This window comes from Grus americana, chromosome 3, assembly GCF_028858705.1.
Source record: "Grus americana isolate bGruAme1 chromosome 3, bGruAme1.mat, whole genome shotgun sequence".
Classification (NCBI taxonomy): Eukaryota; Metazoa; Chordata; class Aves; order Gruiformes; family Gruidae; genus Grus; species Grus americana.
In genome coordinates, this window is record NC_072854.1 from 27045270 (window position 1) to 27057910 (window position 12641).

At 39.0% G+C, this 12641-nt stretch overlaps 1 protein-coding gene across 1 annotated transcript in view; it reads left to right on the top strand.

Annotated features, from left to right (window-relative positions):
- The window catches only part of HCRTR2 (hypocretin receptor 2), a 33943-nt gene extending 22736 nt beyond the window's left edge, over window positions 1-11207 (top strand). Inside the window, exons 4-8 of the mRNA XM_054819068.1 lie at window positions 132-247; window positions 5408-5628; window positions 7025-7146; window positions 9145-9345; window positions 11014-11207. Coding sequence (XP_054675043.1) covers window positions 132-247; window positions 5408-5628; window positions 7025-7146; window positions 9145-9345; window positions 11014-11207 — 854 coding nt within the window. The remainder of the gene's footprint in view (window positions 1-131; window positions 248-5407; window positions 5629-7024; window positions 7147-9144; window positions 9346-11013) is intronic.
- The last annotated feature ends 1434 nt before the right edge of the window (window positions 11208-12641 follow it).

Below are 12641 nucleotides of genomic sequence, written 5' to 3' on the forward strand. Positions count from 1 at the left end.
AGCTAAATATTCCATTGTAACCTATTATGTTTGAAAAACACATGCATATCTATATGAATAATTTGGCTTAAAGTGATTTTGGAATGTATGTGTATTTAAATGCACTTTTCTTATTTGAATTCTCTTTCCAGCTGAAGTTTACCCCAAAATGTATCACACATGCTTTTTTCTGGTGACGTACATGGCACCACTGTGTCTTATGGTGTTGGCCTATTTGCAAATATTTCGAAAGCTGTGGTGTCGCCAGGTAAGTCGCTTGGACTAGCTCTGTTTCCTTGGTGTTGTGACCATGCGCTGATTCCCGTGTGCAACCTTCTTCTCTGTATGCTCCGCCTTGTCACGTAGGACTTGGATTTTTAAATCCAGCACTGCTGCCAGGTTCAGTGACACTGAACCACCACCTTGGCTAGGCACTGAGCTGCATTAAAAAATGAAGGCAGTCAGGCTGAGTGTAAGCCCCTTCTTGCTCATGTCTGTGAAGGGCTTAGAGAGAGAAAGAGGAAAAAGGAACAGAAAAGTTAATTACAGGCAGAAGGAAGATCTCTCCCACTGTATCTGAAACGCTTACCAAAATACCTTAGGTGACCTTATTTATACTGCTAATATCTCCTGCAGCACTCAAAAGTTAGGATTGACCTTCTCATTTTATTAGTAGTCTGTACAGGTTTTTATTTTTATTTTTCATTCTACAAAGTCTCGGGTTCATAATAGGTCCAATCTGAACAAAAGTTAAACTAGAAAGTCCAACTGTCAGAACTGTGAGACTGGAACTGCCTGATATGACGCTGGTTGTTATCAGCAACATTTGATGTGAATTGTTGACAAATAATTGGCGTGATTTCTAATGTGACCATCTATTTTTTTCAAGCTTCAAATTAAAAGTACAGGAAAGAAAAGAAAAATACTAAACAACAACAAAAAAAGCACAAGCAAGCAAGCACACAAAGAACATTTGAACTGAAGTAGCAAAAATGATGTGAATTTTTTCAGGAACATTTTTCCCCCTCCAACAATTTGAAGTGCTGTCAGCTTGGAAATAATTTTCTGGATGTGAGCTGTAATCTGTCATACATCAGTCTATGGTTCCCTCTGCTGTCTTCTGCTTTGTCTGGAATTTAACCATGGCTGTAGTCCCCCACCATCCTCTGCCCTGTCATTCTGTAAAGGACAATAAACTCCTCCTGTTGAAGAGGTGATGCAAGATATTCCATCTCCTGTCCTGAAAAATGGCTCTAACAATGGCTGATATTTCCATCAAAATATGGGCATGAATCATTTCTCTCTCACCACTGTGTCTGATACCATCCAAATTTGAGGCTGTCCTGGCCGGGGCATAATATCTGCCACATCAGGAGCATTTTCCGTGCAGTTCAAATTGATCAGTCAGAGAAATCACAAGTAGACTTTAGATTTCTGAATGTTAAAAGTAAAACCCAAATTTTATACTAACAAAAAATATCTCTTGCAAATAGCTAAAATACAGGAAAACCCAAATGTGCTTTAAGGCATTTTGTTATCATCCATTCATCATAATAGCAATTATTCTCACATCTAATCATATTAACCTAAACCGAAGTTGCGGTTTGTCTTGCTGTTTATCTTTAAATTACTTTTTTTTGCTTTTAATTTCTTACATTTATAAGATTAAATAAGAAGACAGTTTGAAGCTAAAATTTAACTTTTACAGTTTGAGGGGACTCTTCACCAGAACAAAGGCTTTGCTCAGTTTCTTTTGAAATTAAGTTCAGTCTAACATAGCTCTAATACGCTCTGCATTGCTGAATAGCTATCTGTCCCGTAGCACCCAATGACCTTATCACCATATTCCTTCTCAACCTCCTCTTCTGTACTTCCTTTACAATCTACCTCGTTTCTCAAGCTGTCCATTAATTAAGTTAATGCAAAGCCATTGTTCCTATTCTGCACGTAGCCTGAAAATGCTGGTTCCGATTCAGAGCAGAAGTTGAATGACTGCAGACCAACCTGTTTTGTCCATTTCCCCCCCCCCAAGTTGTATTAGCTGGCCTCTCTCTTCTTCTCAGTATTTCTTCTGCCTACACATCTTGCATGCTGACAAGGGTAGGATGATCCTTTTTGTTCAGTGGCAAAAAACCAAATACTTCTACAGGCTTAATGCTATCGATGCGAAATTACAGATATCTCTTCTCCTAGCGTAGAAGATAGCACTATGTATAAGAGGCTGCACTAAATGGAATTAAAGTCACTGCGCATCTATTATCAACTGTGGCTTGGCCGCAGACATCAGGCACGTTTCTAAGTGCAGCAGGTGTGCCATAGTTAGTCCTGTAGAGCAAATGAATGCAATGTTCCTGAATGTATTATTTTATAATAGTTTCAGTTAAGAAATCATGCTGTTTACGAGAACTTCAGTTAAATATAGTGGTCCTGTTGCAAGGTACAACGAGACTTCCAGATGTACATGACAGGAAAAACACAGCAAACTGTAGATGCTTGCTTTGCCTTACACTTTTTCTAAAGGTTCTTTTTAAAAATGGAGTGTGTTGTGCATGCCAGTTTTCAGATCACTGAAGGTAAGACAGATGTACAAGCTATCCTTACCATACTTTGTGCAAGAGCTCTTAAAATTACCGATTGTGTCTTTCAAGCAGATCTGTGAATATAAGCTTTACAAGCTTTGAATTAGTGATTCATCGTTGTAAAGACAAGAACAATCATGCCACAAATAACAGGGATTTTGAGTAATTTATTAGCAAGGAAGTAGTGACTTAGAAGGCTGTGTTCTCTTGTGGATTGTAAGTAGATTAAAAGTAACTTCTGAACAAATAAATAGGACTGAATGGACTTATGATAAAAGTGTTGGTACATAATCTGTATTATCAAGTTCCATACTGTATGCTTCGATTTACTGATGTCCAAACGCATTGACACTCAAGCTTACTCATATTAATAACTAAGAATCCTACCCATTTTTTATTTTGGCAGTTTTGCAAGCTCTTATTATATTTGGAGAGATTTCCTCTGGTTGTAAAACCCTTGATAATAATTTGAGAGGATAGGAAAAAAGTGCGTAAGAAAATAAATATGCAACTTTTAGCCCCTGTTTGGACACAGCTAGTGGGCTTTTAGCGAATTACTAGAATTACACAAGTTCTCCACAACTATCTCTGTAACTGATTCATTACTGAAAAGCAAATATATGCATTATGCTGGCATGTGTGTACTTGTACATATATAATACACGTGGGTGCTTACATATACGTATATTTGTAAATGTTTCTGTATACACGCACACAATGCTGAAGTACATCCTTAGACGGTACTGGTTCAGCAACGCATCTGTGGGTATAGAGCTTTTTTTTTTTTTTTTCCCTGATAAAATTCTTACTGTATTATTGCTTATTGGTGTAACGGTAGCAAAGCCCAGATGTATGCCAGGTAAAGACTGAGGAAAATAGGACTCTTAGAAAGGTTCTCAATACAAACTCCTGAAGATCTAGCAATTTAAGATATAGTACAGTGAAACTGTATATTGTATACAGTCCCTACCTTTGCTCACCTCTTGCTATTAAAGATTGCTTAAATATCAGAAAAGACCCTTCTACCTGCACAGACAGGTACAAGCCAGGTACAAAAACAGTCACGTTTAACATTTCTGTAGAAACAGCCATTCACAATGTTGAGACCAGATACTGCTTCTCTTCCTCTAAATTGCATCTAGCTACCAAGAAATCTGGTCAAAAAGTTGAGGTTAATCTCTGGCGTGATCAGAAGGGCGAGGTTTGGCTGAGTTTCTCTGCTTCCATCTCCATTTTGTGATCAGTTCTTGCTACAAAGATGGTAACTCAGTAAGACCGAAAAGGAAGGAAAAGCTTCTGCTTCCAAGTTAGAAGAACAGAATATTAAAGTACCCCGATAAACCAAAATCAGAATCTTAGACAGTGTATTATCTCAGTAGTGTGTGGCAAAGACACATTGCGGCACGACACCCCACAGCTAAGTCAGGTAAATCCCTTGCAATAGGACAGCTGTGTCCAGGTATGGAGCTGATACTGCGGATTTCAGCTGAGTGAGTGGGAGTCCTCAGTAGAAGTAAGTGCAAGGTTGGTTTTGGGGGTTGTTTTTTTTTTTTTTCTTTATTTCCATAGACACATTAGTAAAAAATAAATGTTATAACGTATCCCTCGTTCTGCTTCGTTGATTTCCTGTTCATTACAACACAACTTTGCCAAAACATTCCAATAGTTGTAAATCAGGTTTGGTGGTGCACATAAATGCTAAATTAAGGACTTGTCTGTGCAAGGAAGCTATTCACAAAAAAATACATAATAGCTATTCTAGAACAATTCTGCATGTGCATGCTTTTACTTTAGAACAAGTATTTCCATTTTGGCTTACTTTTTTCTGAAATAAATATAAAATATCTCATTCTCTTCTGGTCAGTTTGTGTGGATAAGCGCTAATTTTTAAAATGTTACAATAGACAATCTGAATTTTGCAGATGCTTTTAAACATGAATTATTTTGCACTCGTGAGACCAGTCACCCTGCAGACAATTGCACTACACATGAATAAAACTGTATTTCTACCCAAAAGTTTTTCACAATGTATATTGAAAACATTATAAATGTCATCGTAGTAGAGTTCTCTGAGAAAGACCTTGCCATCTGTAGTCTTTCACATTTGGCTGCAACAGGAAATAATTTTGCAGAGCTGAAGCAAAATCAGTCTATTTGGCTTGGCTTATGTGAGGACACAAAAACCAAAACCGATTTATTTCTTTTTAATAGCATGGTGCTGCATCTACCTGTTGCAAGGTGTCTTTGGCTAACCTAATTCTTCCTTATGTCTTGGCACTCTTCCATGATTCCCCTCCATTTGTCACTGTATGATTCAGTTTTGAAGAGCTTTGCAGGGAGATCCACACCTGAGCTGTGATTTCTTTAGCTGCTTCATTGTCATCTAGATTGCATACTTGGAAGTTTTATGGCACTTAAAACTATGTAAGCTTTAAATCCTTGTTTTCCAATGTTAAAAAGCTGGTTTGTATCTTAAATTAGCAGCATACGAATGGGATAAACTACTCTGCCATACAAGAAAACATTTAATGTAGAACTTTATAGCAACATAATTGTAGTAAGGTCAGTAAGTCTAACAGTTGGAAGAGACAAGCAAGGCAAGTTATGTGGGAAGTAAAGATAATTTTAATACCTCAGTTGATACATTTTGATAAAAGACAAATTTTTATGCAGTCCTTCAAGCGTGTCTGAAATTAGGTTTATTTCTTGCAGCTACATCATTAATTTAGTAAAAAAAACCCTACTTCTCCCCGCAAGCATACATTGCATATGTTAACACATCTTTTTTTCTTGTTATAGCTACCCACAGTACTAGTTTTTCAAAGTGCCCCTTATTTTGTCTCTTTTAGATCCCAGGAACTTCTTCTGTTGTTCAGAAAAAATGGAAGCCTCTGCAGTCCTCAGCACAGCCCCGAGGGCTGGGACAATCAACAAAGTCAAAGATTAGTGCCGTGGCAGCTGAAATAAAACAGATTCGTGCAAGAAGGAAAACAGCACGTATGCTAATGGTTGTCCTCCTGGTTTTTGCACTTTGCTATCTACCCATTAGCATCCTCAATGTCTTGAAAAGGTAAAGGTTATCCCAAAATGTAAACACTTGGTAAAGCTTCCTGTCGAGAAACAATCCTCTGTTACGAGATTCCTCTTATTCTGGCAGATACTTTTGAAGGATAAGCTTACTTATTTCATGATAAAGAAATGGAAAATAAGCATAGGGTTGCAAGAAAAAATATATCTAACCTATCTGCAGTACTGAAACTGAAGGCCAGATTGTAGAACCCTTATTAGCAAGCTCTTCCTCATGAAAATGATCTAGCCTATCTCCTCATTAAAACGTGTCATTTAAATGGGATTACAGCTTGTTTGCTGTAAATGTACCCGTGGAAGGGCATTTACCTAAAGCAGCAGCTGAAGGGTAGCGGGAGAGTGTCATGTTGTGGCTTGGCCCCCAGGACTGTGAAATGCTGGGTTCAAACCCAAGCCCCATCATGTACGATTTTGAGACTGGAGCCTAACCCTTCAGTTTGCCTATGAAGCTCGTTTTACTTTTTTGCCCTTTTCTCTCCTGTTCATTTGAGACATAATTGTTTACACTCTGGTTTTTGTGCAATGCCTGACAGGCTAAGGCTTTGAGGTAGTCATACCTCATGAGACCTCTGGAATACCAATAAATAATGACTTATAGCAGAATATTTGAATATCCTAAAAAATAACCAGCCTTTTATTGGTGCTTGAGGAACATTTCAGCTTTTAAGGAATATTTTCAAGTTGGATATGAAGGCTTCAGTACTTCCCACTCAATTCTGACACTTTCCTGAGGCCTAATTCAAGTACTTTTCATCCTCAAGTCCCTTGGTAGGCAATGGGGAGAGAAAAAAGTATTTCCAGAAGGCAGGTCAGGCCACCTATGATCTGAACCACAGAGGAACTACACAGGCTGCCTCAGCTACAATAGCAGAGCAGACCTGTAGTTAGATTTTCATTTAAATGTCAAAGGTTAGGTGTAAGGAATCTGGGAAAAGCAGATTTCTCTGGAGGGCTGAAGCTGCTACTGTGGGCTCAGGTTTTGGGTCAGGTCAGCGCCTTTCTAACTCCAAAACCCCAGTTTATTGGAGACTGAGCCTAGACCTGGGAACCTCAATGACTTGAACAGATCAAAAGCAACTTTTCCCATCTTCTTTTGGCTTACCTGACACCAGCTGACTTTGATTATATAGAGAAAATTATGCATCTGCACAATTGCAAAGTAAAGTACTGATGGTCTCTGTTGTGCTAAACCACCAAGAGAGGAGACTGAGGGATGGGGAGAGGACTTTACTTGCTCAAGAAAGCAAGCACTCTTGAGTCAGATTTTCTGTAATACTGCAGATAGGTCATCAGAGATAAAATTAGGCTAAAAGTTGCCAAATCTTTTTATATGATTTCTAATTTTGCCATCTTTCATGTTTGCTTTTCTTTTTCTGTAGGGTTTTTGGAATGTTTAATCATGCTGATGACAGAGAAACTGTATACGCCTGGTTCACATTCTCACACTGGCTTGTATATGCAAACAGTGCAGCCAATCCCATTATTTATAACTTCCTCAGTGGTAAGTTACAGTTACCTAGAATTCAAGTTTAACATACAGTTTGAATGTAATGAGCCATAGCAAATAAGATTAATGACTGTGTAACATCAGCCCAGTTCCTCCAGTGGGAGCTAGATCCTCTTCTTGAAACAAGATGTTTGATGTATCCCATTACCTACAGGCTGTCTTCCTATAACTATAAACTAAAGTGTACCAGGGCCTGAGACCAGGTGCTTGAATTTGTCCATACCTTTAATTTGGTAGAGAAGGCCCTGCCATGCCTTTGTTCTGAAACAATTACCATTGCCCCTAAACACTCCGCAGATACTGTCTGGGAGGTAGCAAAAGCCAGGGGCTGTCCCCAGTTGGCAATTTATACGCAGGTATTGGATTTTGAAGGCTGTGAGTCTAGTACTTGAACGACCAGTGCCCACTAGGTTCAAGGCCAAAGAACTGGCCAGGATGGTGTTATAGATTTGTCTTAATTTGTATTTGTCTTATTTGGCTAAGGACAGCAGAATCAGGACCTAAAATGGTGGTATTACAACTAAATACAAGGAAGCAAAAGTCTATTGATCCTCACTACACATTTCCCCACCGTAGTTTTTTTGTGATGTGTAGTGTGAGGATGATTTGAACAGTTTACTCTGAGCCCCAAGCAGACTAATGGGCTGTCAAACACTTTGAATCTTCTTTTAAAATGTATTCAAGATGAAATACAAATTAGCCATGCCCTCATTTCATAGAATCATAGAATGGTTTGGGTTGGAAGGGACCTCAAAGACCATCCAGTTCCAACCCCCCTGCCATGGGCAGGGACACCCTCCACTAGACCACGTTGCCCAAAGCCCCATCCAGCCTGGCCTTGAACACTGCCAGGGAGGGGGCATCCACAGCTTCTCTAGGCAACCTGTTCCAGTGTCTCACCATCCTCTTAGAGAAGAATTTCTTCCTAATATCTAATCTGAATCTACCCTCCTTCAGCTCAAGGCCATTATGGCCCTCTTTAGGTACTGGAAGGCTGCTATAAGGTCTCCCCGGAGCCTCCTCTTCTCCAAACTCTCCAACTCTCTCAGCCTGTCCTCATAGGAGAGGTGCTCCAGCCCTCCAATCAGCTTTGTGGCCCTCCTCTGGAGACTGGTCCAAGTCCTTCTTACGTTGGGGCCCCCAGAGCTGGACGCAGTACTCCTGGTGAGGTCTCACGAGAGCGGAGTAGAAGGGCAGGATCGCCTCCCTCGACCTGCTGGTCACACCTCTTTTGATGCAGCCCAGGACATGGTTGGCTTTCTGGGCTGCAAATGCACACTGCCGGCTCATGCTGAGCTTCTCATCAACCAGCACCCCCAAGTCCTTCTCCTCAGGGCTGCTCTCCATCCATTCTCTGCCCAGTCTGTATTTGTGCTTGGGATTGTCCCGACTCATGTGCAGGACCTTGCACTTGGCCTTGCTGAACTTCATGCAGTTCACACGGGCCCATGTCTTAAGCCTGTCAAGGGCTCTCTGGATGCCATCCCTTCCCTCCAGTGTGTTGGCTGCACCACTCAGCTTGGTGTCATCAGCAAACATGCTTAGGGTGCACTTGATCCCACTGTCCATGTTACTGACAAAGATGTTAAATGGCACTGGTCCCAACACTGAAGCCTTGAGGAATGCACATGTCAAGTAATGATTCTGTCATTTAAGCCTACAATTGCTCAACTACTTGTTTTTGTTAGATATGTTATTAATCAACAGACTGTCCATGACATGTTTTCATAAATCATTCTACTTTGTCCATTCTGTCTAGCCAAGAATAATTTAGGTTTCATACCACACTTCACATATCTTCTTACAAAGGTTGTATGTTTTCTGTCTTTCTCCAAGATGTGGAAATTGTGATTTCCTACTTCTGCATTAGAAGAACATCTGGGGGTTTTGGGTTAATTTTACTTTCATTAGCTGCCTTTTTCTAATCTGTAAAGTTTGTTGAAACACGCTTTAAAGTACAATGTTTTCATGAGTCTTTTTTGTGGTTGACAGGGAAATTTAGAGAAGAATTTAAAGCAGCATTTTCTTGTTGCATCTTTGGCATTCGCAGTCACCATGATGAACGGCTCACCAGAGGTCGTGCCAGTACAGAGAGTCGGAAATCCTTGACAACCCAGATCAGCAATTTTGATAATATTTCAAAACTTTCAGAACACGTTGTATTGACCAACATAAACACACTTCCAGCAAATGGTACTGCACCTATTAGCCACTCGTAGTATATTTGTCCCTTTGTCTTTTGATGCTGTGGAAGTAAAGTTTAATTGTGCATGCAACAATATTTGAATATGAGCACAATGCAATGAGAGAAGGGTGTTTACAATCAAGAATTGACTGTAAGAAAAATAAGTTACAAGAAATATTTTATAGAACATGCTACAATTTGGTTATACATTGATGAAACAAAATTTCACCTCATTTATTTCAAAGGTTGAGTTGCAGTTGGAGAGGGGTTAAGGTAATCATATTTTATATAAATATTTTCTTTGGATCTCTACTTTCTTTAGACTCCTAAGTAAATAAAGAACAGGTACCTGAAACTATGCAAATAATTTTCCCTGGAGTTTCAATGTGTTTATAAACAGCTATATTCTACTCAGAGATAATTCTCTGAAATTGTGGTCTATTTTATAATAAATATTATAACCCAAATTGGATGTACAGATTGAACTACCTGAACGTCTTTGACTATTTCAAATGATCTGCCTACCACGCATTCTGGAGTGAGTTCGGCTGATCAAATAAGAAATTCACATTCATTTCTTTTCTCACATTTTCTGTTCTTTTTCCTGTTGGGTGGGTTATTGTGTGTATTCAGGAACAGCTGGGAAGCCACTCTTGATTTTTCTCCAGTAGAGGCTGATAAACAAATGAACACAGTCTGAAATGGAAAACAGGAGTTGTTCAAGCTTTCCCAATTCTGGGTAAACAGTGAAATGATTGTGCAATTCCCTAGCTCTGTGAATAGAAGGAAAATGACATATAATTTATTATTTGATATTTCTCATTACATTATATCTTATATCCCAGCAGGACTTTGCAAGAGACTACAAGTACATCCCTCCTGTCATAGGGATGTCAACATTGGTAGTCTAGAAGTTCTCTCAGACACTATAGGCTAGGACTAGATAAGCTATATATTTATAACAGAGAAATTGGTATCTCCAAGGACAGCTAATCTGCTCCTAAAATATGTTTCTAAAAAGAATTAAATAAATTACCTCTGAAGAAGTCTGTTCTTTTCACTTACTATAGAACGAATGTTGGGCATTTTCCCTGAATTCAGCTTGCTCTTCTCCAGTAGCATTTCCATTCTTACGTGTACGGCACAAGCAAGGTTACAGCCATGAAACCCAGCTGACAGTGTGGCTGTAGATGATGTTTCGCTCTATACCGACTATTTGTCATTACCGGTTATTTGTCATTATTCTCTTCCCCCTAGCTGTCCTTTGCTCATGGCAGGGGAGTTGGACTAGATGATCTTTAAAGGTCCTGTCCAACCCGAACCATTCGATGACTGGCTTGTAGACTGGAAGCTGTAGTGCTCTGCTGGTCACAGCGGCATCTGGATAAGGAACCACAGGGTATTTACCAAATAACGCATATTAAATAAAGGATAGAACACATTAAAAATGTTTAAAAGTAAGAAAATCAAGGTTTATGCAACAGAAATCCCCTTAGACTTCAGTCAAGAAGTCTTTACTTAAAATTTACAAGTGCAATTTGGAACATTTTCTGGCAGATCATTTTGTTAATAGATCATCACCTGCAGTGTTCAGAGAGGGACAATCACAGGGTGAGCCAGTCAGCTACCTGATACAAACAGTAAAATCATCTTAAAATCTGTATTTTATCTTACAGGTATCCCAGCTACACTCAGCCCATTGAAATCAGTGGAACTGCATCTCCACATACCAGGGATGAACATGACTTCAAGTTTAGATGAAGCTGTGAGGGTTTCTGCAGAAGACGCTGGCAACACAGAGAATGCAGGGTGGGACAAATTTGTCCCTAGCATAACTAAATTTACCTCGATGGAGTTACAGCAAGGATGACTTTGGCTCAACACATGTAAGAACACCAGAGAGTGACACGTGCTTTTAGCTGTGTTATAGACTACAGCAAGTGGACAAACAGATTCCTTCAAAATGGCTGCCTCTCCTATTTCTTCTCAGTCTTACAGAAACCTACTTACCTCAGTATGAGCTAAAGAACATGTCTTTACAAGTCTTTTTAAAGATTGGATTGTATCATACTTTGTAAATACTGTAGATATTTATTTTTATATATTTTAGATGCCGTGGAATGTTCTAAAATGTATCATATAAAGAACTCTAAGTATTTGAAAGAAGTCTCAAACATCATTTATTTATATCCTGTTTCTATAAATGAGTGATTTATTTACAAGGAATGCTTACTTATGCACTAGTGATATTCCGGAATTACTTTGCACTTCTTTTTCTGCTAATTCCCTTGTAGTAAATTCTATGTTCATTATGGAACTTTCACTTCAGATTTATTTGGGGAGATTCCAGGTTACTTTTCTAAGGACAGACATGCTTCTAAGACAGGAACCCAAAGTGCTGCAAGTCACAGGTTTTCATAAGATTACACTAAATAGCCAATTTTTCTTTTTTCTTCAGACTCGAGTGCCTAAAAAGTAACTACTTAAAAGAAACTTATGTGATGCTTAAAGGTGCTATAAGCTCAAAATTCCTACTCAGGCCAATAGGAATAACAAGTGTCAGCACCCCTGAAGGGCAGGACAATTTAACTTTGGTAACGCATTTTAGTCCATAATGTTTCCAAGTGTTGCTCCAGAAGATCTCTGAGGATCTTTAAAATAGAAAACATCAGTTATCTTGCTTGCTGTCATGGTTTCTCTCTCAGCTGCCATTTAACACCAACAATACAAACAATTAACAGATTTATATGCCAAGAAAATGTTCACTTTTCAACAATTAAAATAAAGTCTTTCTCTCTGGAAATAATAGAGGTGATACCTCATTGGACTGGTAGATCAAGCACTCATTCATTTTCCATCTATGGCATAAGCTCCCTGGCCTGGGGCTTCCTACCATACACTGTAATTTTCCTTCTTAAAGAATGAAGATGGTTCATCACTGGAGACTTAGTCTACGAGGGGAACGTGGCCTATTGGTTACAAAGAGACTAGTCTATAAGAACCTGAGCTACAATCTCCCTGTGGCACTATTCTTACATTTCAGTTCAGATTTTTCAAAAGGAAGGGTAGGATGGGAGGGAGGACTTGTTTTTCAGTAAAAAGCATTTGACATAGAAAGAAGACCTTCTCACATGTTCAAATATTTCTGAAAAGCCAATTATTCATAGACAAAATGTTATTTGATTAACTTATGTAAATATTTTTTCTAGGTTTTACTTTGACCTGATGTCATGCAATGTACTGTCTATCACGACAGCTGTAGTTTTATGAAGTGCTTAATCACTTTATGCTTTAGCTTTCCCCA